General features: G+C 43.8%; 1 protein-coding gene across 1 annotated transcript in view; it reads right to left on the bottom strand.

Annotated features, from left to right (window-relative positions):
* Positions 1 to 22,248, bottom strand: part of Galntl6 (polypeptide N-acetylgalactosaminyltransferase like 6) — a 1,054,334-nt gene that overhangs the window by 5,293 nt on the left and 1,026,793 nt on the right. Inside the window, exons 10-11 of the mRNA XM_005075157.4 lie at positions 21,592 to 21,708; positions 12,415 to 12,564 (exon numbers count right to left, since the gene is read on the bottom strand). Of these exons, the coding sequence (XP_005075214.2) occupies positions 12,415 to 12,564; positions 21,592 to 21,708 (267 nt within the window). The remainder of the gene's footprint in view (positions 1 to 12,414; positions 12,565 to 21,591; positions 21,709 to 22,248) is intronic.

Below are 22,248 nucleotides of genomic sequence, written 5' to 3'. Positions count from 1 at the left end.
CACACATACACACACACACACATACAAGTGTGTGTATGTGTGTGTGTGTGTGTGTATCACAGTTTGTATGTGTATCACAGTTTCTTGCCATCTTTTGACAGATACCTAGGCTGATTCTGTCTCTTGGATATTGTGACCAGGGCCGCAGTAAACATGGTGGTATATGCTGACTTAATATCCTTGGGCTATATAACTGGCACACTACAACTAGATAATGTAGTAGTCAAGTTTTTGGTTTTAGGAGGAACCTCCTTACATAGTTCCATAGTAGATGGGCTAATTTACATTTCTGTCAACCGTATCTTATTTTTACCCTTGTCCTCACCAGCATTTGGTTTCCTGATGAGAGCCATGTTGACTGGGATAAGAGAGAATCACAATGTAGCTCTAATTTGCATTTCTCTGGTGGCTAAGGATCATCATTTATGAAAATTACTTCATAAATTTGTTGGGATTTGTACTTTGAGAAGAATCTCTTCAATTAATTTGCCTGTTTATTGATTTGGTTATTATTTGCTTTTTGGTGGTTTACTTTTATATTTTCTAGATATCAATCTTTTATACACGAACAGCTAGCAGATTTTTTTTCTCATTCTGTAGGATGTCTCTTTACTCTGACAATTGTTTCCTTTACTGTGAAGAAGCTTTCTAATTTGATGCCATCCATCTGTCAGTTCTTGCTATTATATTCTGAGATACTGGAGTCCTACTCAGAAAGTCATTGCCTAAGTCTAAATCATCAAGTGTTTTCTCCATACCTTCCTCTAACCACTTCAAGGTTTCGGGCCTTAGATTATGATCTTAAATTCTAAATCTAGAGGCATAGACAATAAACAATGAAGATAGCACACGTGATGTTCTATAAAAACCTATAAATCGGGAGGATCCGAATTGACAATGATGGGGCCAGAGGGAAGGAGAATTAGCTATACACATGAGACAGAGAAAAGGGAGGGCTGGGGCAGGTGCTAAGCACACCTTCATGGGTCAATAGACTAAGGAGACCAGGATGATGGAGGCAATGGCAGAGGCGATGGAGTGCTCGGTAGACCAAGTTATGGTGACCAGAAAAGCTTTGCTATCATCAGAAACAGGGGAACATATTTTAGACTTGAGATGCTTGTGTCTGAGAGGCAGGCAAGGGACATATCATGAAGACACTTGGGTGCGATTCTAAGACTTGATTCTTCCTTTCAGCACCGTGGGACAATCACTGGAGAATTTATACTTATGATACCAAGGAGGAAGGCACTGGATTACATCCTGAGAAAACAGCAAGAATTCAAATTTGAACTGACACAGAAGGAAGCTGGCGGTAACCAGGGTCATCATCCAAGGGTTATTTGAGATGCTTGGGAACTTAAATGCCTAGAGAGTTATAATTAATGGGATGTGGGGCCTGTGATAGAGGGAGAGGTGAGTGACTGAAGTAATAGTGGGATTGAACTGGGAAAATAAAAGATGAGCTGAAACAAGAAGAAATAAAGAAAAAAGATGAACTGGACCATGAGTGGGAATGATAGTGGTTTCTGTTTTAGACTTAATGAGTTGGAGATGTCTATATGGTATCGAGGCTTAGATATCCAGCAAGCAGTTGGTTAGACAAGATGTTGGGGTAGCTTATCTGTGTAAAAAGGAGATGATTGCATGAGCTTCTCTGGAAGTTTACATGTGAGAACCCCATACACTGGAAGTGGACGAGCACCTTTATAAGTGAGAACTCCTTCATAGCTGATGTCTCTGGTGTCTGATATGGAAGAATGAAGGCTTGATGGGATGAGGCTTTCCTTCAGATTTGCCCTGGAAATAATTTTTAATAGTCATTTGGTTTGTCAGCGATTCGTTTCCATTCAGTCTGTGAAGTAGGTTCAGTAGGAAGGAGGAAGGGATAGGGTATGCAACAATAAGATCTGCTTTGCCACCTCCAAGGTTGTAGAGCAGAACAAGGTGGATACATGAGATCCTTTAGGTCCTTGAAGGGAGAGAAGCCAGACCTTAGCTTTGCTGTTGGCTTCTGAGACACTATGAATAATTTCTGAATAGATATAAAAGTGATAAGCCGTCATATCGTTCACCATTTCTACTTTTTCTTTAGCAGGTCGGATTTCTCACAGGAGAACATTGGTCTCATGAAATTCAGCCAGCTGGAAATGACGCCTCTGAATGTTTCTAGTGTATGTGCTGAGACAGTGCTGGCTACAGCTCACTCTCAGCTGGTCCTCTGCCTTTCATACTATATTCATACTATATGCTATATGCATGGTGATGAGCCGACATATCCTCAGTTCTTCTCAGAGCAGCCAGAAAATTCCAGTATGTTAGATCCCCCCATTTTTCCATGCTTATTCAATGTCCTCTCCATTAACTACATTCTGACCTATATTGCCTTGTATAGTTCCGCCATTATGCAGGTATCTGGTCTTATAGGTAATCATTTTCCTTCACGATGGGCATTTCAGTGGCTTTTCTCTGTTCTTTATAGAAAGCCAAGATTCTGCCTACCTCAGGTTCTTGGGATAAATTGACTCATATATAAATATATATATATATATATATATATGTGTGTGTGTGTGTGTGTGTATGTACACACACACACAAGTCTTTTGTACCACTTTTTATTAGCTTCTACTCACACTCTCACACTTTTGGTTTTCTCTCAACAATCATTTGGAGATGCTTTTCTTACATCTCTGGCCTGTGTAGTGCTCAGTGCTTTCTGTTGTCATATTATTCAGTGCCTCAGTTTGGATTTCAATTGCTATGATAAAACACCATGGGAGGAAAGGATTTATTCAGCTTATGTTTCCACATCGCAGTTCATCATTAAAGGAGTTAGGACAGAAACTCAGTCAGGGTAGAAACCTGGAGACAGAGGTCATAGAGAGATGCTACTTCCTGGCTTGCCCCTCATTCTTGCTCAGCCGGTTTTCTTACAGAACCCAGATGTGGCAGCACCCACAATGGGCCAGGCCCGTCCCCATCCATCACTGACTAACAAAAGCAGGCTTGCTTATAGCCTGATCTTATGAAGGCATTTTCTCAAGTGAGGCTCCCTTTTCCCTGATAACTCCAGCTTGTGTCAAGTTGACATAAAACTAGCCACTACATGCTGTGAACCTTATGTATGTATTTTACATGTATTCCCTCTGAACTCGAAGTTCCACATGTAAAATTTTTTTGCCAGATCTTGTTGCTTCTGTTCATATCACTTATATCCTCTCTATCACCCTGCCTAGAGTCTTGTTAACATAACACCCTGTTCACTGCATACCTATGTGTCATATGGTGCTAAGCGCTCTGCCTGGCTTCCTCATTTCTCCTCCCTTTAAGCACTTCTTGAGAAACCAGAATGTGGAGAGTCAGCCAGCTAGATTCAATTATCCTTTCAGCAAATATGGACTAAGCCCTATGATGTGCCAGATGTGTTTTTGGTACACATGAGGACTGCGCAGACAAATCAATCCCTTTGTTAAATTCCCCTTCTAATATTTACTTGTGAATAGTTAAATAATACCAAGAAATGTTTGGTATAGAAATACAACTACTTAGACAATGTGCTTCTCTCTACACCAATTTGGGAGTGTTAAAACCAAGCCAGAAGATAGCTTGTTGAACACATGGAAGGCAATAGCTAACATTAATCGAACTCTTAGGTTCCACACTCTTAAGGGCTAAGAACTTTTACTTATTTATTGCAATAACTACTGAAGGTGAATGCTTTTATCATTTTTATCTTATAACAGGTAAACAGAGATATGTATCAGATTTTCCAAGGCTCCAGGGCCAAGACACGTAGTGGTGCTCATGACTCAAATGGCAGCCTCCAACTCCCAGGACCCAGAGCCTATGTCTGGAGTGACAAAGCACTTCTCTTATTGGTGGAGGCAACTAGCAGTCCAGCTCCATCACCATGTATGCTCAGACTCATCAACAATATGAGTCATTCAGAGCTCTAATCTCCAAACTCTGGTTCCATTTGGCTATGTAGATCCTGGAAAGCACTCACCTCGACATTATGATAGAGTCTTTCTAATTCAGGCAGATGCAGAGCGGCAGTTGAGCACATTAGGGAAAACCGTTAAGCACTGGGGTTGTTACTAACTTGAAATGGCAGACATTAGAGCCTTGTGCCAGCCAATTGACTTCAGCTAGGTGAGACACATGTGCAGAACAGGAGCGGGTGATGGGACTACTTGCTGCTTTCAGAACAAGCCTTAGCTGGTTCTCAAGGGTCCCTTCAGGTGACAAGGATTTACCTTCAACTTGGAGAAAAAAGCTTAAGTAGAGCACTCCTAAAACCAATTTCACCAAGAGAGCACCCGTAGAGTAAATATATGCTTGCCAGTGACTAATCCTCTTTCTACCAGATTGTTTGTTGAAAAATAAAGTCCCACCTCTCTACACTGCTGCTTCCTGCTGGCACCAGGTATACTAGTGGATATAGCTCCATTGCTCGGGAGATATATGACTCTCTTGGGAGTTAGCTTTGTCCTGTTCTGATAAGGCAGCTAAGTTGTCAGCTGAAACTGAAATCTCAGGGTACAGTGACTCAGTCATTGGTGCCCAAGCACTCTATAACATGTAACTGGCCCCAGCAGACACTGTGCATCTGGTTTTCAACAAATTGTTTTGAAAGTCTTTGTTTTCTGATGGTCAAGCTGGATGGTAGTGCCTAGGAGATACTATTAGTATTAGGTAAATTTGTATCCTGGTAAGGAAATTCCTTCAAATGGTACTCATTAGTCATCCAGTGCTACTTCTGATGTGTGACAGAGGGCTCAGTGAATTTGTGCATTGGGAACCAATTAACTCTGATGAGGGCAATAAATGAGTGTTGATTCAACTGTGAGATGGGAAAATGATAAAGTAATTCAATTACTATTAAGTTGTGTCAAAGAGCCAAAATCCGGGTTGGGGTAAAATTTGAATTTCAAAATTTTATCACTATTTTTGGGGTATGATGGTAATTAACTCAAGGCCTTGTTCACTGTAAGAATCTGCTCTATTACTGAGCTACATCTCCAGCCCATGAGATAGAATTCAGTGGAAACATGGCTAACTACACGAACACAAAAGATTAATTAATCAGGTAGAAGGTGAGAGAGATGTCAGGGTAGCAAAGAGAAAAAGGTCATTAGTATTTTTGAAATGCTAAGAGCTAATCAAAAAGCGGAGAGTATGAATTAACCAAGAAAACCAGTCAGCAACACTGCTTATAGCCAAAGATGATAGAGGCTTAAACCAAGGTGCCAGTCACTCTTATTTTTCCATGATTAAAGTACACTGGCAGTTTTATACTCTTTTCTGGGTTGTATGCTATCTTCTAAGACTTTCTAGAGCAGTGGTTTTTAACCTTCCTGAAACCCTTTAATACAAATTGTAGTGACCTCCAACCATACATTATTTTTCATTGCTACTTCATAATTGTAGCTTTGCTACTGTTATGAATGATAATGTAAATATCTGTATTTTCTGATGGTTTTAGGTGACCCCAAGGGGGTCATGACCTATAGTTTGAGAACTGCTGTTCCAGATAGAGACTGAGTTAGATCCAAACAAAGTCATGTGAGGGTAGAATCTGGAAACTGGACCACCTCATCAAAAGTAAAGACTAATGACCAAGCAAACATTACCAAATATTTTTAATTTGTCTTGAGCAAAATAGATAAAACTTAATCACTAGAGTACCACAGGCCAGGGAAAAACTTCCCAACAACAGGGACTGTCAGAAATGGATGGGCTGACCTGGAAGAGTTTAACTCTTCAACTATTTAGCATTTTGTCAATGCTTCATAAATCAGAATTAGAGTAGAACCACATCCTGTCTTTGTTAACTTAATTGTGGATGCTGTAGTCATTTGGGGCCCTAAATCATTGTTTAGCCAGAATGCTTTAAGCTAAGAGCCCCATTGCCCTCCTTCCGGCATCTTTGTGGACCAGCATGACTTCATGATGTAGAGACCAAGGCCTAGCATATAAGTGAAAATAAATCACCAAATGTTGGCACACTCCAAGAATTTCATCCAGTCACTCACTTTAAATAGGCAGGTCAATTGTATAGGCATCAGTTTAGCTGGTCAGGTACTTCCTCATCTCTATTCCATGTTAAATCAACTTAAAAATCCTTTTTAATGGAAATTGAAGCTTAATAACATCCTAGAAGGAAACTACACCAAGTAATTGGAAGCATTTCATGTTTGGCCACTGCAGGGAGATTATTTGCAATGTTTTCTGATGAAGAAATGTGTTGGGTTTATCCAGTACAACTGAACTTCATGACAGAGAGGGTCCTATATCCACAATCAAGCCGTCCGATCTTTAAGTCAGTCAGGAATATTTATTTGTAAACTTCACTATTAGAGATTAGGGGGAACATACAGGAAGGAAAGGCGCTAGGCATGGTGGTTCAAGCCTCATGTCCAAGCACTTGGAGGTGGAATCAAGAGGACAGGGAGGTCTGGGTCATCCATGGCTACATGGAGAGTTTGAGGCTATCCTGGGCCACATGAGACCTTGTCTAAAAAAGTCAAATGGGAGATGGAGAAAGGTAATAAAAGATTCTTGACCTTGAGTAGTTAAGGGTGACAAGGGACTAACCACACTTGATCAATGTTTAAGGCATAAAGAAAGGAACTAAGTGATGTTGGAGTCCACCCAGAGGCACAGATGCCATCAGAGCAGGAGGCAGGCACAGGTTAAAGGTAAAACCTGGGCTGCAAAATCAGGTCTTCATCTATTGCCTATTAGAACCCCGTGGGAGATTTCAAACATTTATCAATGCCAAGCTTTCACCTGCTATAGAGCCTTAGTTAGCTTATCATGTTCCACCTCAATAAATGCATTTTTCATGGGTTTTGATAGCATGTTTTTATAATGTTTCATTCTTTTAAAAATTATTTATTTATATTTCATGTACACTGGTTTGCCTGTATGAGAATATTGGATCCCTTGGAACTGGAGTGAGCTGCCACGTGGGTGCTGGGTATTGAACCAGGGTCCTCTGGAAGAGCAGCCAGTACTCTCAATTGCTGAGCTGTTTCTCTAGCCCCATAATGTTTAATTCTCTTTACCCCCCGCTTCTAGATTTTCTTGGCTATCCTGACCCTTCCATTTCACTTTTAGAATCTATCAGATTTCACACATGAACCTGCTGAGGTTTGATTGGCTTGACGCTAAATGTATGTATCAATTTGAAAACCACCTTCACAGTATCAAGTTTTGGTCCTTATGATGCCCTCTCAATTAAAAAGAAATTCTTTTAAAGGACATTGTTATTGGTTTTCTTTTTCACCTTCCTCTTCTATGCACATTGCGCTGTAGCATGAAAGCAGAGTTTCCTGTCGCAAATGCCAGGCAAGAATTTGAGCACTGAGCTACAGCCTCAGTCCCCTTCAGCAGCTTCCCTGTAGGGGCCATGATGTCTCCCCAATCCATCGGCTTGAATGTTCTATTTATCTTAAGCATTTTATAATAACTACAAGGAACTGCTTTTTAATTTCATGTTCTAGTTTTTTTTTGTTGCCCAAGTGGATATAATTGTTTTCATCCTGTTGAAACCATGCTAAATGTTCTAATTCAATTTTAATAGTTTAGTTGCACAGTCTTTTGGATTTTTAAAATACTCAAACACATCATCTGTGAATAGTCCATTTATCCTCTTCCTCTCAAATCTTGATGCTTTTAAATTTCTTTAGTCTATCTGATTACACTAAGTATGAGATCCTGTACAAGTTTGAATAGAGGTGATTACAGCCTACATCTGATTTTATTTCCAGTCTCTCAGGGAAAGTTTTTCTCTTTTTCCTGTTTCTCCTTCCCTCCCTCCTTCCTCTCCTCCTCCTGCTCCTCCTCCCATCCTTCCTCCTTCCTCTCCTCCTCCTGCTCCTCCTCCCATCCTCCCTCCCTCTTTCATACAGTCCTCCTCTTTAGTCCTGACTGGCTAGCCTGGAACTTGTTATACAAAACAAGGCTGGCCTTAAACTTATGGTAATTCTGTTGTTTCTGTCTCTTGATGGGATCGTAAGTATGTTCCATCACACCTGCATGGCTGGGGGAAAGTTTTCGTAGTGACAACAGCAATGGTATTTGTGGGCTTTTAGATATACAGTAGATTAAGCTAGTTGGTTTCTATTAGTTTGTTTTTTATTTGGCTATTTGGTGAGACAGTGGAAACTTAGTATTATACACACACACACACATGTGGGCATTCACTCATATTTATAAATATATTTTGGAGCCATCTCTCAAATAAATGACTTGTGCTCAAATTCTTAAATTAGGTTACATATTTGGGAACACTTAAATGCTACAGGTCATCCATGAAGTGTTTACATAAAAGGAGTAGGATCTGGGAGACAGCTTCCAGTATAGCAAGGATGACGGCAGTTCTTGTTAGTCAGCAGAGATTTGCTTCAGTGATGTAGCCTGCCAGGCTACACTTTGACACTGTTGTCAACGTAGAGAGTGCATTTGCTACCCACACAGATGGAGATATGGTCAGAGAGTCAGAAACTGGGCTACAAGCTTTACATTGTTTATCAGCTCATTATTATGTCTGTTTGAGTAATGATGAAATGAAAGCAAAGGAGAAATGGCCATAAACTTTTCTTTGTTGTTTTGAGACAGGTCTCATTCTGTAGCACTGGCTCACAAGGTGTAGGCTAGGACACACTGTCCAGGCTAGCCAGTCTTGGACAGTGGCAATCCTCCTGCCTCTGTCTCCTGAGTCCTAGGATTACAGTTGTGCGCCGCCAGGCTGTATTAAGTTTTACAAAGCCCAAGTCCTGACCATTATATTGACCAGATTCTGAAGGTTTGGATGAGAACTGGGCGGTGAAATGAGAATCTTCTACTTAGTGAGGAACCAAGCGGCATTTGAAACAACAGAGGAATGCAATGGCCAGGTATTTTGGAAACTCCCCCTGAACAAGGTTCAGTGTGAGAACGGCAGGAAGATCCTTTAGGAAACTATTGCAGTGATCCCAGGGTAATACGGGAAGCGTGGCAACCAGGGCAGGAGCTATAGCAATGGCAAAAAGTGTGTGTGTGTGTGTGTGTGTGTGTGTGTGTGAGAGAGAGAGAGAGAGAGAGAGAGAGAGAGAGAGAGAGAGAGAGAGAGAGAGAGAGAGAGAGAGAGAGAGAGAGAGATTTGAAGATGGTAGCTGGGCAAGTGGTAGTGACTGAATAGATGTGGGAACTGAAGAGGAGAAAAGCGTTTCTTGCTGAATGATGGTTTAAACACCTTTACTGGGGTTGCTGCTCTTGTAACAGGGGTCCCCCTGGTGGCAAAAGAGAACCAAGGTAGAGATTCCTCTCATACAGGCTGTTCCAGGACATGTGTACAACCATAGTTACAACATCACAAAATAGGGATGCCCCTCTCCTCTGGGGTAGCAAAGAGACATAGCGACATAGCTAAGAGGCGCTGCGAGCTATTTGTTGATCATGGACCCGGAAGTGGGGTCTGACCACAGCCTTGATTTGTTCAAAGGAGGTAGACACTGGCCAGCTTTTTTCTCCAAGAAATCTCCATGCAGTTTGAAAAGATTATGTAGCACTAAGTCCAGCAAACACCGGAGAGCTCTCCTGGGGACTGTTGATCTTGTTTCTTGAGAGCTCAGGCAGGGGCGAGGAGGGAGGGACCTTGAAGCTGGACCCACCTGAGTTTGAATGCTGGCTTTGCCACCACTGTGCCGGTGTTAGCATCTTCCCCTGTACACTGCACATAATAGCACCTAAGTGGTTATGGGGGCTCAGGCGGTGGGTGTTAGTCAAGGCCTCCTCTCCTTTAATAGTTGGAGGTGGTCCTGAGGATTCCCCCAGGCGCCCAGGAGATGGCCCTTTAGACTAATCCGTAGGTATCTAATTTAAAATAAGGAGGCACTCCAAAGCAACCTCAGAGAATTAGAGAACTGGGAGATCACTCCCATTTTCCTGAGGCCAAGGACTGCAACTGAGCAGGGAAAGGCAGCATTCCAGAGCTCTCTGAATGAATCTTTCTTCCCTTCTAGGTGCTGAGGAGCCCTTGGATTTTTCTAAAACAGGTGTGCTGTATAGGTCTGAGTCATCGACCGCGATGAGATATTCCAGAAACTTTCCATTTTAAGCCTCTGGCATGTCCCCGAGTATAAATACCTCTTCTTGCTATATAAATATGCAAAGTGTAACCTCTTGCTGAGCACTGCAACTGATCTGAGAAGCTAGCCAGAGCATAATCGCATCTAGTGATTATCTAGCACCAATCCCTTTGGATACTGGAAAGGTTTGCAGTGTTATAGCTCGTAGGAGTTACTTTTTGAAATCCACTGTAGTCTGGTTTTTCCTCTCCAGTCGCTCTGTGTGCAAATGCATTAGTTGGTCTTATCCATCTGCAAGCTTTTGTAAGCTCCCTAATGAAAACAACCGCATTTTCAAGGCTTAATTGCGTATTATTGAATTGTCTGTCTTCCATTCTGTAACTGTCCGATGATGAGAAATGTTCTGTTCATTAGGAAGCAACAGCGGGTGAGGTGGAGCTGCTGCTTTATTGACATATACAGAAAATATCATCCTAAAGGTCAGAAAATAACTATTGGAGGAGAAAAGCCTACCCTACTCCACTCCATGTAGACGATATTGTATTGAATAGTGAGTGAGTGACAAGACTAATCAATTACACACTTCATAAAGAAAACAGTCAGCAATTCCCTTCCTGTGTACTTGTGAGACCTTCTTCTCATTAGCTCTTTAGATTTTAAATTGCTTTGTAAGATGCAACAGTTGACATTTTGTGCTTTTTCTGGAGATGCAGCAGACATCTGCTGGATCCTGGGGAGGTGTTGACGTGTAGAATAAACAGTACAATCAAGTCTGCTCTGAGTGGGGCTGGCTTGGGGTACCCACCTCAAGAGGTAGAAACCAGAGCTCTGGCTTTCATGACATGAGGAAACACATCCATAACTACTGGACACCCCAGCGTCCATCTTCCACCCTCTTCCCTCCAGTTTTCTGGGCACAGTTTTGGGGGCACATTGGCTTGCCTTTGTCACAGGATAGCCACGCTCCTGGATAAAGCATAAGGTACATTTTTCTGATAGCCCCAATAAGTCTGGATTGTGCAGAGAACGCAAAACAATAAGCAGAAGGCATTGGCTCCCTGGCTGGGAAATACTAAAAAATAATACTTGAAAATATTTTAAAATAATGTAATTGCTTAGTTAACTCAAACATAGATACGAGTCTATTTGTTTTAAAACTATTTCTATCATTAAATATTATCTCATAATTTAATATTTTTTAGGTTTCACAAATATGTTTGCCTTTGATATATCAGGGAAGACTTTTGGCCAAATTACAAATGGGCAGCTTTTTGTCCAATTGTTACAGTTATATCTACATGAATACATAGATATGTATGTGTGCATGTGTATGAATGTAATTGTTTTAATCAGACAGCTGCCACTCAAGAGTTATGGGTGTGCATTAAATGGATAGATGTATTAATCTATGTGTGAAGTAAATGGATAGATGTATTAACTTATGTGTTCTGTGAGCTAAGATTTTTAAGAATTATGCATAAGTTATTTGCTTATTTGATGTGTGGATGATTTTTTCCCCCAGTCGGTTGATCGGAGCTTAGACTTCTTCCCAGTGTTACTAGTAATCTGCAGTTATTTTTCAGTTGTGACTGCCTGGGAAATGGTACACGCAACAAGTAAGGGTAAAAGCACAAAATCTCTGTGCAACTTTCCCTGTCATGGCCCTCCACATGCATGAACTAGGTGTGTGTGCATCTGTACAGGAGACATTCTGGATCAAAACATGGTCTTAACCAACTTCTGGAGTCAGTCAGCCTGAAATCATGACTGTTGTTGAATATTTTTTAAGATGTGTTTCATTTGTTTATGCTGTGGAACATTTGTTTAATGATGCAAAGATGTGTTGCATTCTTTTATGCTGCATTAGTTTAACTCTGTGAGGCTGTGTTACGTTGCCTGTCTGAGACACCTGATGGTCTAACAAAGAACTGAATGGCCAATAGGAAGGCAGGAGAAAGGATAGACGGGGCTGGCATGCAGAGAACATAAATGGGAGAGAAATCTGGGAAGAGAGAATGAGGAGTAAGAAAAGGACATCAGGGGTCAGCCACCCAGCTACACAGCAAGCTATGGAGTAAGAAATAAAGAAGGCTATATACAAAGATAAAAACCCAGAGGCAAAAGGTAGATGGATTTAAGTTAAGAAAAGCTGACTAGAAACAAACCAAGCTAAGGCCAGGCATTTAAAAGAAACAATAAGCCTCCATGTGTGTATTTATTTGGGAGCTGGATGGCCGGCCCCCAAAAAAGAGCCAAAAAAAAAAAAGTAAAACAAACAAACAAATAAAAATCCAACCTCACATGATAATCGGAGAAGGACCACAGAACCGCCTCTTACCTTCCGGTATCCCCAGAGCTGGTTCCCTTTCATGCCATGACAGTCATAGAGCGTGACGGGGCTGCTGTGTGAGATGGCATCGAGGCAGAATTTTCTGGTGTGCAGAGGCTCGCCGGGTCGAATGTCTTCTCTCCACCCAAAAGTAAAAAGCTAGCAAAACAACGGTAGCAGAAAAGCTGTAGTGAGTTCAGCGCGGGGAGAAAGGTTCCAGCGTGGGGAAAGATGTCTTAACAGTGCAGAGCTCCCGTTATGTGAGCGGTGGAGGATTGAAAGCATTTCAAAGGGCTGGGGCAGCTGTACTTGGGGCCAGACAGGTGCAAATGCAAAGGAGACCTTTCCAGCAAGGAAGGAGAAAGGGGCGCGGTGGGAGAGAGGGAGAAAGGTGTTTGGAAGGTGGAGGAAGAGGAGAGGGAAGGATGACAGATGAGAGAGGAGAGAGGGGGAGGGGAGATGGGTGGAAGGAAGGAGAGGGGGAAGAAAAGCCTTTAATAAAACTCTTAGCACTTGTCATGTCGATAAAATGTTCCCGGACCAACGACTGCAGCGTTAGCCTAATGAGCAGATTAACTGCCAAAGGACAGGCCTTAAAGTTGAGCTGGATTGATGCTCACACCTTGAAAAATCCAATTTAAAGGAAAGCCGAGCTCAATGAAGGAAAGAATAGGCAAATTAATTTTCTAGCGTAGGTAAGAGCAATAGAGACAGTTTTAGATTGGAACTCACAATAAGAAGTACAGTCCACACTTACAGATCCCTGACCTCCAACCTGAAGCAGGAGTTTCATGGAATGATAGATACCTCAACCCCATTTCATCCTTCAGTATGACACCTAGTGTTTCCTATCTTCGTCTGTGTTATCCATCTTCATCTGTATTACAAATGCTTCTTATGACTCCCTAAGTCAACTCTACAATGTGTTCAATTAACAAACAACATTCCTGTTGAGAAAGAGCGTATTCCCTTTTTATATTTAAAAAATTTTATTTTTTGTTTTACTTACCAACCCCAATTCCCACTCCCTCCCCTTCTCTCCCCAGTACCTCCTCCCCCACACCTCAGAAGGGGTAGGTCCTTCCTTGGGGAGTCAACAAAGTCTGGCATACCAAGTCCCTCCCTCCCACACCAAGGCTGAGGTATCCCAGCATAGGAAATGGGCTCCAAAAACCCAGCTCACGCTCCTGGATTAGGTTCTGGTGTGTGTGACAGCTCCCTCACCCGCCCCAACAGATCAAGTCACAGACCCACATTCAGAGGGTCTAGTTCAGCCTCATGGAGTTTCCCTAGCTGTCAGTTCATAGTCCCTGAACTCCCACTAGCTCTGGTCAGCTGCCTCTGTGGTTTTTCCCATCATGCTCTTGACCTCCTTCTGTTCATATGACCCCTCCTCCCTCTCTTCAGCTGAACTCCAGGAGCCCAGGCCAGTGCTTGGCTGTGGGTCACTGCCTCTGCTTCCATCAGTTACTGGATGTGGATTCGATGATAACAATTAGGGTAGTCACTGATCTGTTTAAAAGGGAAGGCCCATTCAGCCACCTTCTCCACTATTGCTAGGAGTTTTCACTGGCGTCATCCTTGTGGATTCCTGAGAATTTCTCCAGCACCAGGTTTCTCCCTAACCCCAGAAAGGCTCCCTCTATCAAGATACCTCGTTCATTGCTCCCCTCTCCATCCATCCCCAACTCTGTCTTCTTCATCCCTCATGTTCCCGTCTCCCATCCCCTTCCTTCTGCCCCCTCCCAATTTACCCAGGACATCTTAAATGTTTTCCCTTCCTGGGGCCCTCCATGTGTGTCCCTCTTGGGGTCCCCCTTTTTACCTAGCTTCTCTGGGGTTGTGGACTGTAGTCTGGCTATCCTTTGCTTTGCATTTAATATCCTCTTATGAGTGAATACATACCATGTTGGGAAAGGACATTTTCTTAAGTTACTTGACCTGAATCACATCCAAAAGAGGTCCTTAATTACAGAGGAAGGCCGGGCGGTGGTGGAGCACGCCTTTAATCTCAGCACCCGGGAGGCAGAGGCAGGCGGATCTCTGTGAGTTTGAGGTCGGGCTGGACCAACAGCCTCCAAAACAATACAGAGAAACCCTGTCTCATAAAACCAAAAAAAAAAAAAATTACAGAGGAAGATGGACCGGGAAGCCTTGGCATTTCTTCCAGTTCTGGTTCAGTAGGTTATGTAATTCTTAAAGGAGGACTCTGGGAGGCAGACAGCAGAGCTGCCGGGGACAAGGTCTTACTGACAGAGAGCAGAGTGCAGAGCTGTAAGCACTCTGTAATACACTCACCACTGACCTGGTCCCACCTAGAGAATCTGGGGCAGCTCTAGAGATGGCTAAGAGAAAACAGTTAAGTGGTAGGAGTCTGAAAGGACTAGGGTAAGTGCTCTAAGTTAGGAAAAGAAATGATTTAAATCCAGCACACACAAGAAGACTGTCTGAATAAAGATGAGTGTCTGTGCTCTGGTCCCCTGAAAGGTACAGGAAGAGGACAATAGATTGTCTCAGACAGGACAAGGGATGTCAAGTTAGGCAGTTGGGATGGAGTCATGGGCCGGAGTTGTGCAATCTCTCAATCTCTCTCTCTCTCTCTCTCTCTCTCTCTCTCTCTCTCTCTCTCTCTCTCTCTCTCTCTCTCGTTCTCTTAGGTCCTTCACACAGGAGAAGTGCCTGTTTGGGCTGCTCCAATTTTGAGCACTTTGCCAACCTGCTCCTTCCGTGGCCTTCGAAGCACTGTGCTTCTCTGTAGTAACCATGCCATCTTTCATCTGTCCGCTCAACACGGTGTCACTAAGGGTTTTGTTCTCCTTTCCTGCTCGGGCTTAAATTCTCTCAGAACAGCTTTTACCAGAAAGCTCAAACTCATCAACCATGTTGTGTCTAGCCCCTGGCAGGATTTTTCCAGCTGTGTGTCTCCTAGATGACTCGAATTCAACATGTCCTACAATCGTTGGATTTTTGTTTCTTGGGTAGCCTGTTCTCTTTCAAATTGTTTTAGTTGGTGGTAATCTCATTTGTCTTGTCAGTTATGGAGTCTCCGAAATTATGCCTCCTTTACTTTCCTCATTTAATCATCTGTCAAGTCTACCATCGTCTCTAGTCGTTGGCAGTACTGAGGATGGAGCCTAATGCACACTAGGCAACTACTGGACTACTAAGTCACATTTTGACACTTTTGTTCCATAAGTGTTTTTGGAATTAGTTTCATCCTCTGAATCTTTACAAACATTTTTCTCAGCATCACTTGTATATACTACTGCAATAACCTGCTTCAGTTTCCACATTCTTTTCCGTGTGTGTGTGTGTGTGTGTGTGTGTGTGTGTGTGTGTGTGTGTGTGTTCAGAGGCCAGAGGGCAACCTTTAGTCACTGTACACTTTTGTTTTAAAGACCAGGTGTCTCATTGGCTGGGGCTTGCCACGTAGACTAGACTCGAGACCAGTAAGCTCTAGGGTTCCCTAGGAGTGATTCAGCTCCTCGGTGCTGAGATTAAAAGTGTGTGTGCCACCAAACTTGGCTTTTAAAATGGATTCTGGATCCGGGCGTGGGTGGTCCATGCCTTTAATCCCAGCACTTGGGAGGCAAAGGCAGGTGGATCTCTGTGAGTTTGAGGCCACCCTGATCTACAGAGCAAGTTCCAGGACAGGCTCCGAAGCTACAACGAGAAACGATGTCTTGAAAAACCAAGAAAGAAAGACAAAGTGGATTCTGGATCCTAAGCTCCGGTCCGTGTGCTTACCAGGAGAGCCCAGTGCATGAACTGTGTCCCTCGCCCCCGCCAAGCTTCTTGTTCTTGTCGCCCACACTCCTGCCCCTTGTGGTCAACAGGGAACTCTGTCTGGGATGCCTGTCTAATTAGATCTTCTGTCTGTCTACGATCCTCCAATGGTCTTCCTCCTCCTCGGTGTAGACGTCCAGGCACCTCCTTGGTGTAGACATCCAGCCGTGCAAGCAGCCTGTGTTTCTGAACTGCTTCATCTGCCTCCTCTCCTCATTCCATTATGACTGTCCACCGTGTTTCCCTGTCCATCATTGGGCAGTGAGATCCTTAGGGCAGAGGGTGTCCTTTTAAAATTCACCGTTCTAGCACCCAGAAAAGCACAGGTGCTTGATAAAACTAATGGTTAATACACGCAACTTGTACTAGTTATTGCAACAGAAACATGAAATAACTATCAAGATAAATGAATTAGTTTTAGTCTTTTTTGTTTTTGTTTTTCTTTTTAAATGGGCCCTACTGGTCTTTAACTCACTACATAGCCCAGGCTGGCTTTAAAGGCCTCATCCTCCTGCCTCAGCCTCCTGATTACTAACGATATAGTATGTATGTCCCATTCTGGATCAAGAAATCTTGGTTGATTGCTCTCTCTCTCTCTCTCTCTCTCCCTCTTTCTCTCTCTCTCCCTCCCTCTCTCTTGTTTATCTCTCTTTCCCTTCCTTTTATCTCTCTCCCCCTCTCTCATTCTCGTTCTCTTTCTCTTTTTCCTTGTCTTCCTCTTCTGACTTCTTCGAGCGTTCTATACAGCGTGCTTTCATCATATTCGCCCTCCCTCAACTCTCTCTAGATCCACCCTCCCCCGCCCGAGAGCGAGAGTGATCGATTCACCAGGGGCTGCACTCTTATTAGAGGAAACTGTCTGTCTGCACGGCAGGCGTGGGACCCTGTGCCGAGCTTCTCTCTCTCTCTGTCTTAGTTTTCACATACTCAGAAGCCCAAAGATGGAAGGAGTTGTGATCCTTACCTAGCGGAGACTCTCATTAGACAGAGGCGACTTCTTCCTCAGGTGTTGGGGTTTCTTTTATTCCATTTTCTCCTACCTTCCACTAACTGGATCTGTTAGGTCCCCAAGAATCCCCGAGTGACAGCACAATCCTCCTCCTACTCATGGGCGGTTCTTACTAGCCAGAAGTATCTAGATTTTCTTAGTAAGAGTCCCTGATGATTTTTGTTTTCTTTTCAAGCTCCAGCCACTCTTTTAAAAGCAAATGGATGTCAATTTCCCTCCTGTCTTCTTTTGAGCGAAGCTTTAAAAATATAGATTTTGAGTCGTGACCCATTTCATGTGGAGTGTGTAACATTGCCGGGGTCTATATTGTATTGTGTTGTATTGTATTGTGTTGTGTTGCATTGTATTATATTATACAAATAAATTCTCCAGATTGAAACTGCAAATCCACTTATCTTAATCTGGCAACCTGATGAGACAATTGAAAAACATTTTATTTCTCTCTCTGTGGGTAATTATATTTTATTTCACTGTTCCGTAGTTCGCGGAAGTCTGAGTTAGAACACGTTTATCCCTACGGTTTGTACTCATCAGAGTGCTGTATTGAGACGGTTTTTATCCCCAAAGACAGGCGTGTGTCCTTTCTCTGCGTGCATTGACTTGTTTGGATTTCTGCTTGTGTGTGTCCCTCTCCAGACCGCGGAAAGAGAAAGTTATGTCTGCATTCTCAGCAGGACGGGAAGGCCTGCAAAGCTTCCTCCCAGCAAGAGCCCAGTGCCTGCTGCTGGGTCTGTAGAGAGAACAGCCAAACTAGGCCAGGCGAGCATGCAAGCCTCCTCTCTCCCGCCCCGCCCTCCCTCACCCCCCCTCCCCGACTCATAACGGGGCTGGGGAGTTGCCTTCCAGATCTTAACACTCATATTTGGATCTATTTTTATTTTTCTTTCTTGATCCCTAGAGGAAACCGGGAGCCAGCACCCGATCTAGAGTGATATCAAACAGCTCAGCAAATGACCCCGGAAGGGTGAATCATATGCCTGCTTCCCTCGCAGAAGCCGGATTAGTCCTGACGAATGTTCTGCGGTAAAATGTTTCCCTCATAAAGGCGTGCTTCAGTGGACCCTGCTTTGTTGGCCTTTGTAAGAAGTTTGGGTATTCATTTAGTCACTTGGACTGCTTGGGAATTATAAAGGAATATCCATCATTTCCCTGGCCCGAGGTACTTCTCATCCAGGAATTTTAATCTAAATGTAAAAGAGTGAATTATAACGTGCGAGTCTTTAAGCAAAAACATTGAATACGGCTCACATTAGTTACTGTAAAATGAATTTGCCTGCACCAAGTCAATATATGGTGACACACGTTTCAAGCAGGATTCAAGTTTCTCCTCCCTCCAACCTTTAATCTCTTTGTAGTTCCAGCCTCAGGTCTCCAGAGACCAGAAATCTTTTTAAAAGGTATTTGTAAAATTTCTTGCCTATGTGGCGTTGTCTTCTTGTCTAGTGCTGCCATCTGCTGACCATTTTGTAAATTACATGCCATAGATATATATTTTTTCTTCTCTTTCTTTCTTTCTTTCTTTCTTTCTTTCTTTCTTTCTTTCTTTCTTTCTTTCTTTCTTTCTTTCTTTCTTTCTTTCTTTCTTTCTTTCTTTCTTTCTTTTTTCCAGTTTAGCCCTAGGTAAATGAACAGTCCATAAAAGCATGCAATATACTTTTGTTTGTTAGTGTTTATCTTTATCTGTCAAATAAAATATCAGGTCAGATCGTACTCCATTCTCGAATTTTCCTGTTAAATATTAAACCTGGTTCAGGTGTTCAGATGTGTGTCCCTGTAAGCTGTCTAAATTTGTTTTCTGATTGGGCTGAAAAGAGGAGATAAATTTAGCCCAAGATACAAAGTTTTCCCTCGTAGCTTCTGTCTTTAATTTTAGAAACAACTCTTCCTAAATGCTCCAAATGCTGATCTTACTGGTAGTCTCTTGAGTGTTCTTGCTTGCTCTAGGGCTGGAGGTCAGGCTGCTTGTTGGAAGTGCCAGCCAACCAGATTCCTCTGATGCTTGGCAATGCCCAGTGGAGCTTATCCCAGGACACAGAGGAGGAGGAGGCCAGTGAGTTCCTGTCTGATACTTTGCAGTTGTCACCACATCCTAGAGCTGTAGAACCTTCTGGTAACTGTCCATCCTGCAGGATATGCTGGAGTGAATGACTATGTTGGGAAGGGACCAATGCATCCATGCCACAGCAGCCTCAAACCCGAGAGCAGGACGTGTGTATGTGTGTGTGTGTGTGTGTGTGTGTGTGTGTGTGTGTGTGACTTCACGTGGGAGTTAATTGTTACAGCCCAGGCATCATTTCTTCTCTGAAAACCTGGTACAGGAGGCGGGCATTTTGCCCTAATTTGATGATGGAGAACCTTTGGCTTATAAGAATTGAACTAGGCTGCTTGGCTCAAAGTGAAGTCCGTGTTGGCCTGGCTCTAAGGCCTTCCATCTGTCTAGAACACACTGGAGAGGTAGCTGGTTGGAGGGTGCTGGAAGAGATTGGTGTTGTCTTAAGGGATCCATCCTTGACTGGTTTTTTGAACTTGCTTCTTCGGCAGAATCCTGATGCTCTGATTGCATTTCAGGATGGAGGAGGGGCAGGAAGAGAAAGTAGGAAGGAGAGAGGCACACTTCAACAACTCCTTGAGGGCCTCAGGTTGGATAGGAGCATTGCTCAGCGGTTCATGTTTGTCGAGATTCTTTTGTGTGGAATGTGTGCATAAGCTGAAGCATCTCTCCTAAGCACAGGGACGTGCAACTGAGCCTACTCCCAGTCAGTATGCAAGGCGGACCCCGAGGAATATAGCTGTAGTACAGCAGCTATGCCAACGGGGAAAGTGCTTGCTTACTTGTGTTTGTTTTCCCCGGACAGTTATTACGGTCCGTTCTGAGCAACAGAGAATACTGTGAGCTCACACGGGCCTGACTGACTGTGGGTTTCTCCTTCTGCATAGGAGAGGAGGATGGAAAAGGCCTCAGCTGTAGTTATCAGCTGTTTGTCTTTGTACCTTTAGCAACGGCTGATTCTTGCGGAATCTGTGGGTGGTCATTCTATACTTCCTAACTGAAATATTTCACTATTTAAAACTGAAACACCAAAGGGACGTGCTACCCTCGACACTGTCACTGCTCTTACACAGGTCGCGCAATTCCAGGAGAGACCCTTTCCAAAGATTTTCAGTTGGGTTAGAAGTCACTTAGCTGTCCTTAACTGGAGCGGCATGGAAATGTCTTTGAATCAAAGCCAAGCATCATCTGAAATCGTCCTGTGAAGTCCACGTGGGGACGCTGCTGCCTCGACTGTCCTTCACATGGGTGACAAAAAACTACCGTTGCAGCAAGAGGTCCACGCATTACTTTAGATACACAGCCAGGAGGGAAAAATTAAGGCCAGGTGAAGTCTCAAACACAAAACAGAGCCCTTTCTGAAAAGATTTTGTGGGTCGAATTCCTCGGCACTTTCCAGGTTTGTCTTGAAAACTGCTGCTGTGGGGAACACAGGAAGGGAAGGCCACACCATAGGAGTCTACTATCTTTTTTGAAATATTAGCTTTCAGATTTATTATGCAAGGGTCTGTAGCGAGGGCTCAGTGCTTAAGAAGTCATCTTGCACAATCAGGAGGGCCAGAGTGTGGACCCTGGAGTTATGCACAAGCCTGTGCCTGTGACCTCAGCTCTGAGGGAGTGAGGTAGAGACAGGGGACTGCTAAGACCTTTTGACTTCCAGCCTAGGCAGAAATTCAAGCCCCGGTATCAGGGGGAGACACCCCCGGAGAGAGAGATAGAGAGGAACTGCAGTGCCTTTTTCTGACCTGTATGCATGTGTGTAGGTGTATGCACCCACACGTACACACGTGCACACACAAACAAACAAACGTCAGCACACAAAATAACGGGGCGCCCGTGTGCATGCGTAGGCATGAACATATGAATGTTGGTGTCAGAGGACAACCATATCATTCCACAGCTGCTGTCTACCTCTCCCTTGGACAGTCTTACTGGCCTGGAACACATCATGTAGGCTAGGCAGCTTGTCTAGTGATGCCCATTGATCTGCCTGCCTTTGCCTCACAAGACCTAGGGTTATAAGCACGTGCCAACATACTCAAACCTCAAAAGACATGGGTTCTAGAAGACCAAACCCCAGTTCTCACGTGTGCAAGGCATGCACTTCTCTGGCTGAGCTACCACACCAACCCTTGCTCTCCAAGCTGAAATGTGCTGTGATCCGTTATCTTGGTTGATTGTGACAGTTCCTCTGACAAGGAACAGAAGCAGAGGTGGACCGTGCTCACTAACTAGGGATCTTCTTGGTGACAAACCATGACCTCACCCAAGTCCCAAATGTGTCACTGAGATACTTCTTCTCATCCGTCCTTTCCCGCTAGCCTCCATTCCCGTGACTCACCTGTTCATGAGACCATGTCCTTTCCGAACCATCTTTGACACAGATGTCCAGCCTCAGCTCCGTCCCTGTGGCTCCGTGCTTGCTGTCCACACATAAGTTGGCTGCCAGACTCCGAATCTGTAGCAGGAAGAGCAACACATGAAGCATGGGGCTGTGTCATTATCTCCTGATAGTCCTGGGACTGATAAAGGTCCCCCCTCGGTCTGTCTTTCTGATGTCTGCAGTGTGTAGAGAAAAAAATGAGGACACAAAACAGAACATCGTCTAGGTGAAAGACCATGACAGAGTCAAAAGACAAAACCGCAGCTGGCTGCAGCAATGTAAGTCTTTGATTATGTGACAGAGGGACTGTTGTAGAGCCCTGACCTCTATAATGAGAGCGATTTCTTGTTCAGGTAGTGCTTCACATGGAGTTTGCTCTTCTACTCCAAGCACCTCTACCATTACCGTCCCAGTGGGGAGAGAACCCCAGGCAGGTGTTACAGGTGAGGTGTGTGCTTAAGAAAAGGGGGCCATCCAGCATTGCACAGCTCTGAGCAGGTTACAGTGACCTCAGAGTCCAGTCCGACTGCAGTTGGCTGTTGTCATAGGTTAGCATTTCTGCGGGTGGGTATGGACAGGTGAGTGTCTGCAGGTGGGTGTGGACAGGTGAGCACC

The sequence above is a fragment of the Mesocricetus auratus genome, unplaced genomic scaffold (genome assembly GCF_017639785.1).
Source record: "Mesocricetus auratus isolate SY011 unplaced genomic scaffold, BCM_Maur_2.0 Super-Scaffold_6731, whole genome shotgun sequence".
Classification (NCBI taxonomy): Eukaryota; Metazoa; Chordata; class Mammalia; order Rodentia; family Cricetidae; genus Mesocricetus; species Mesocricetus auratus.
This window is presented reverse-complemented; position numbering and strand designations above follow the sequence as displayed.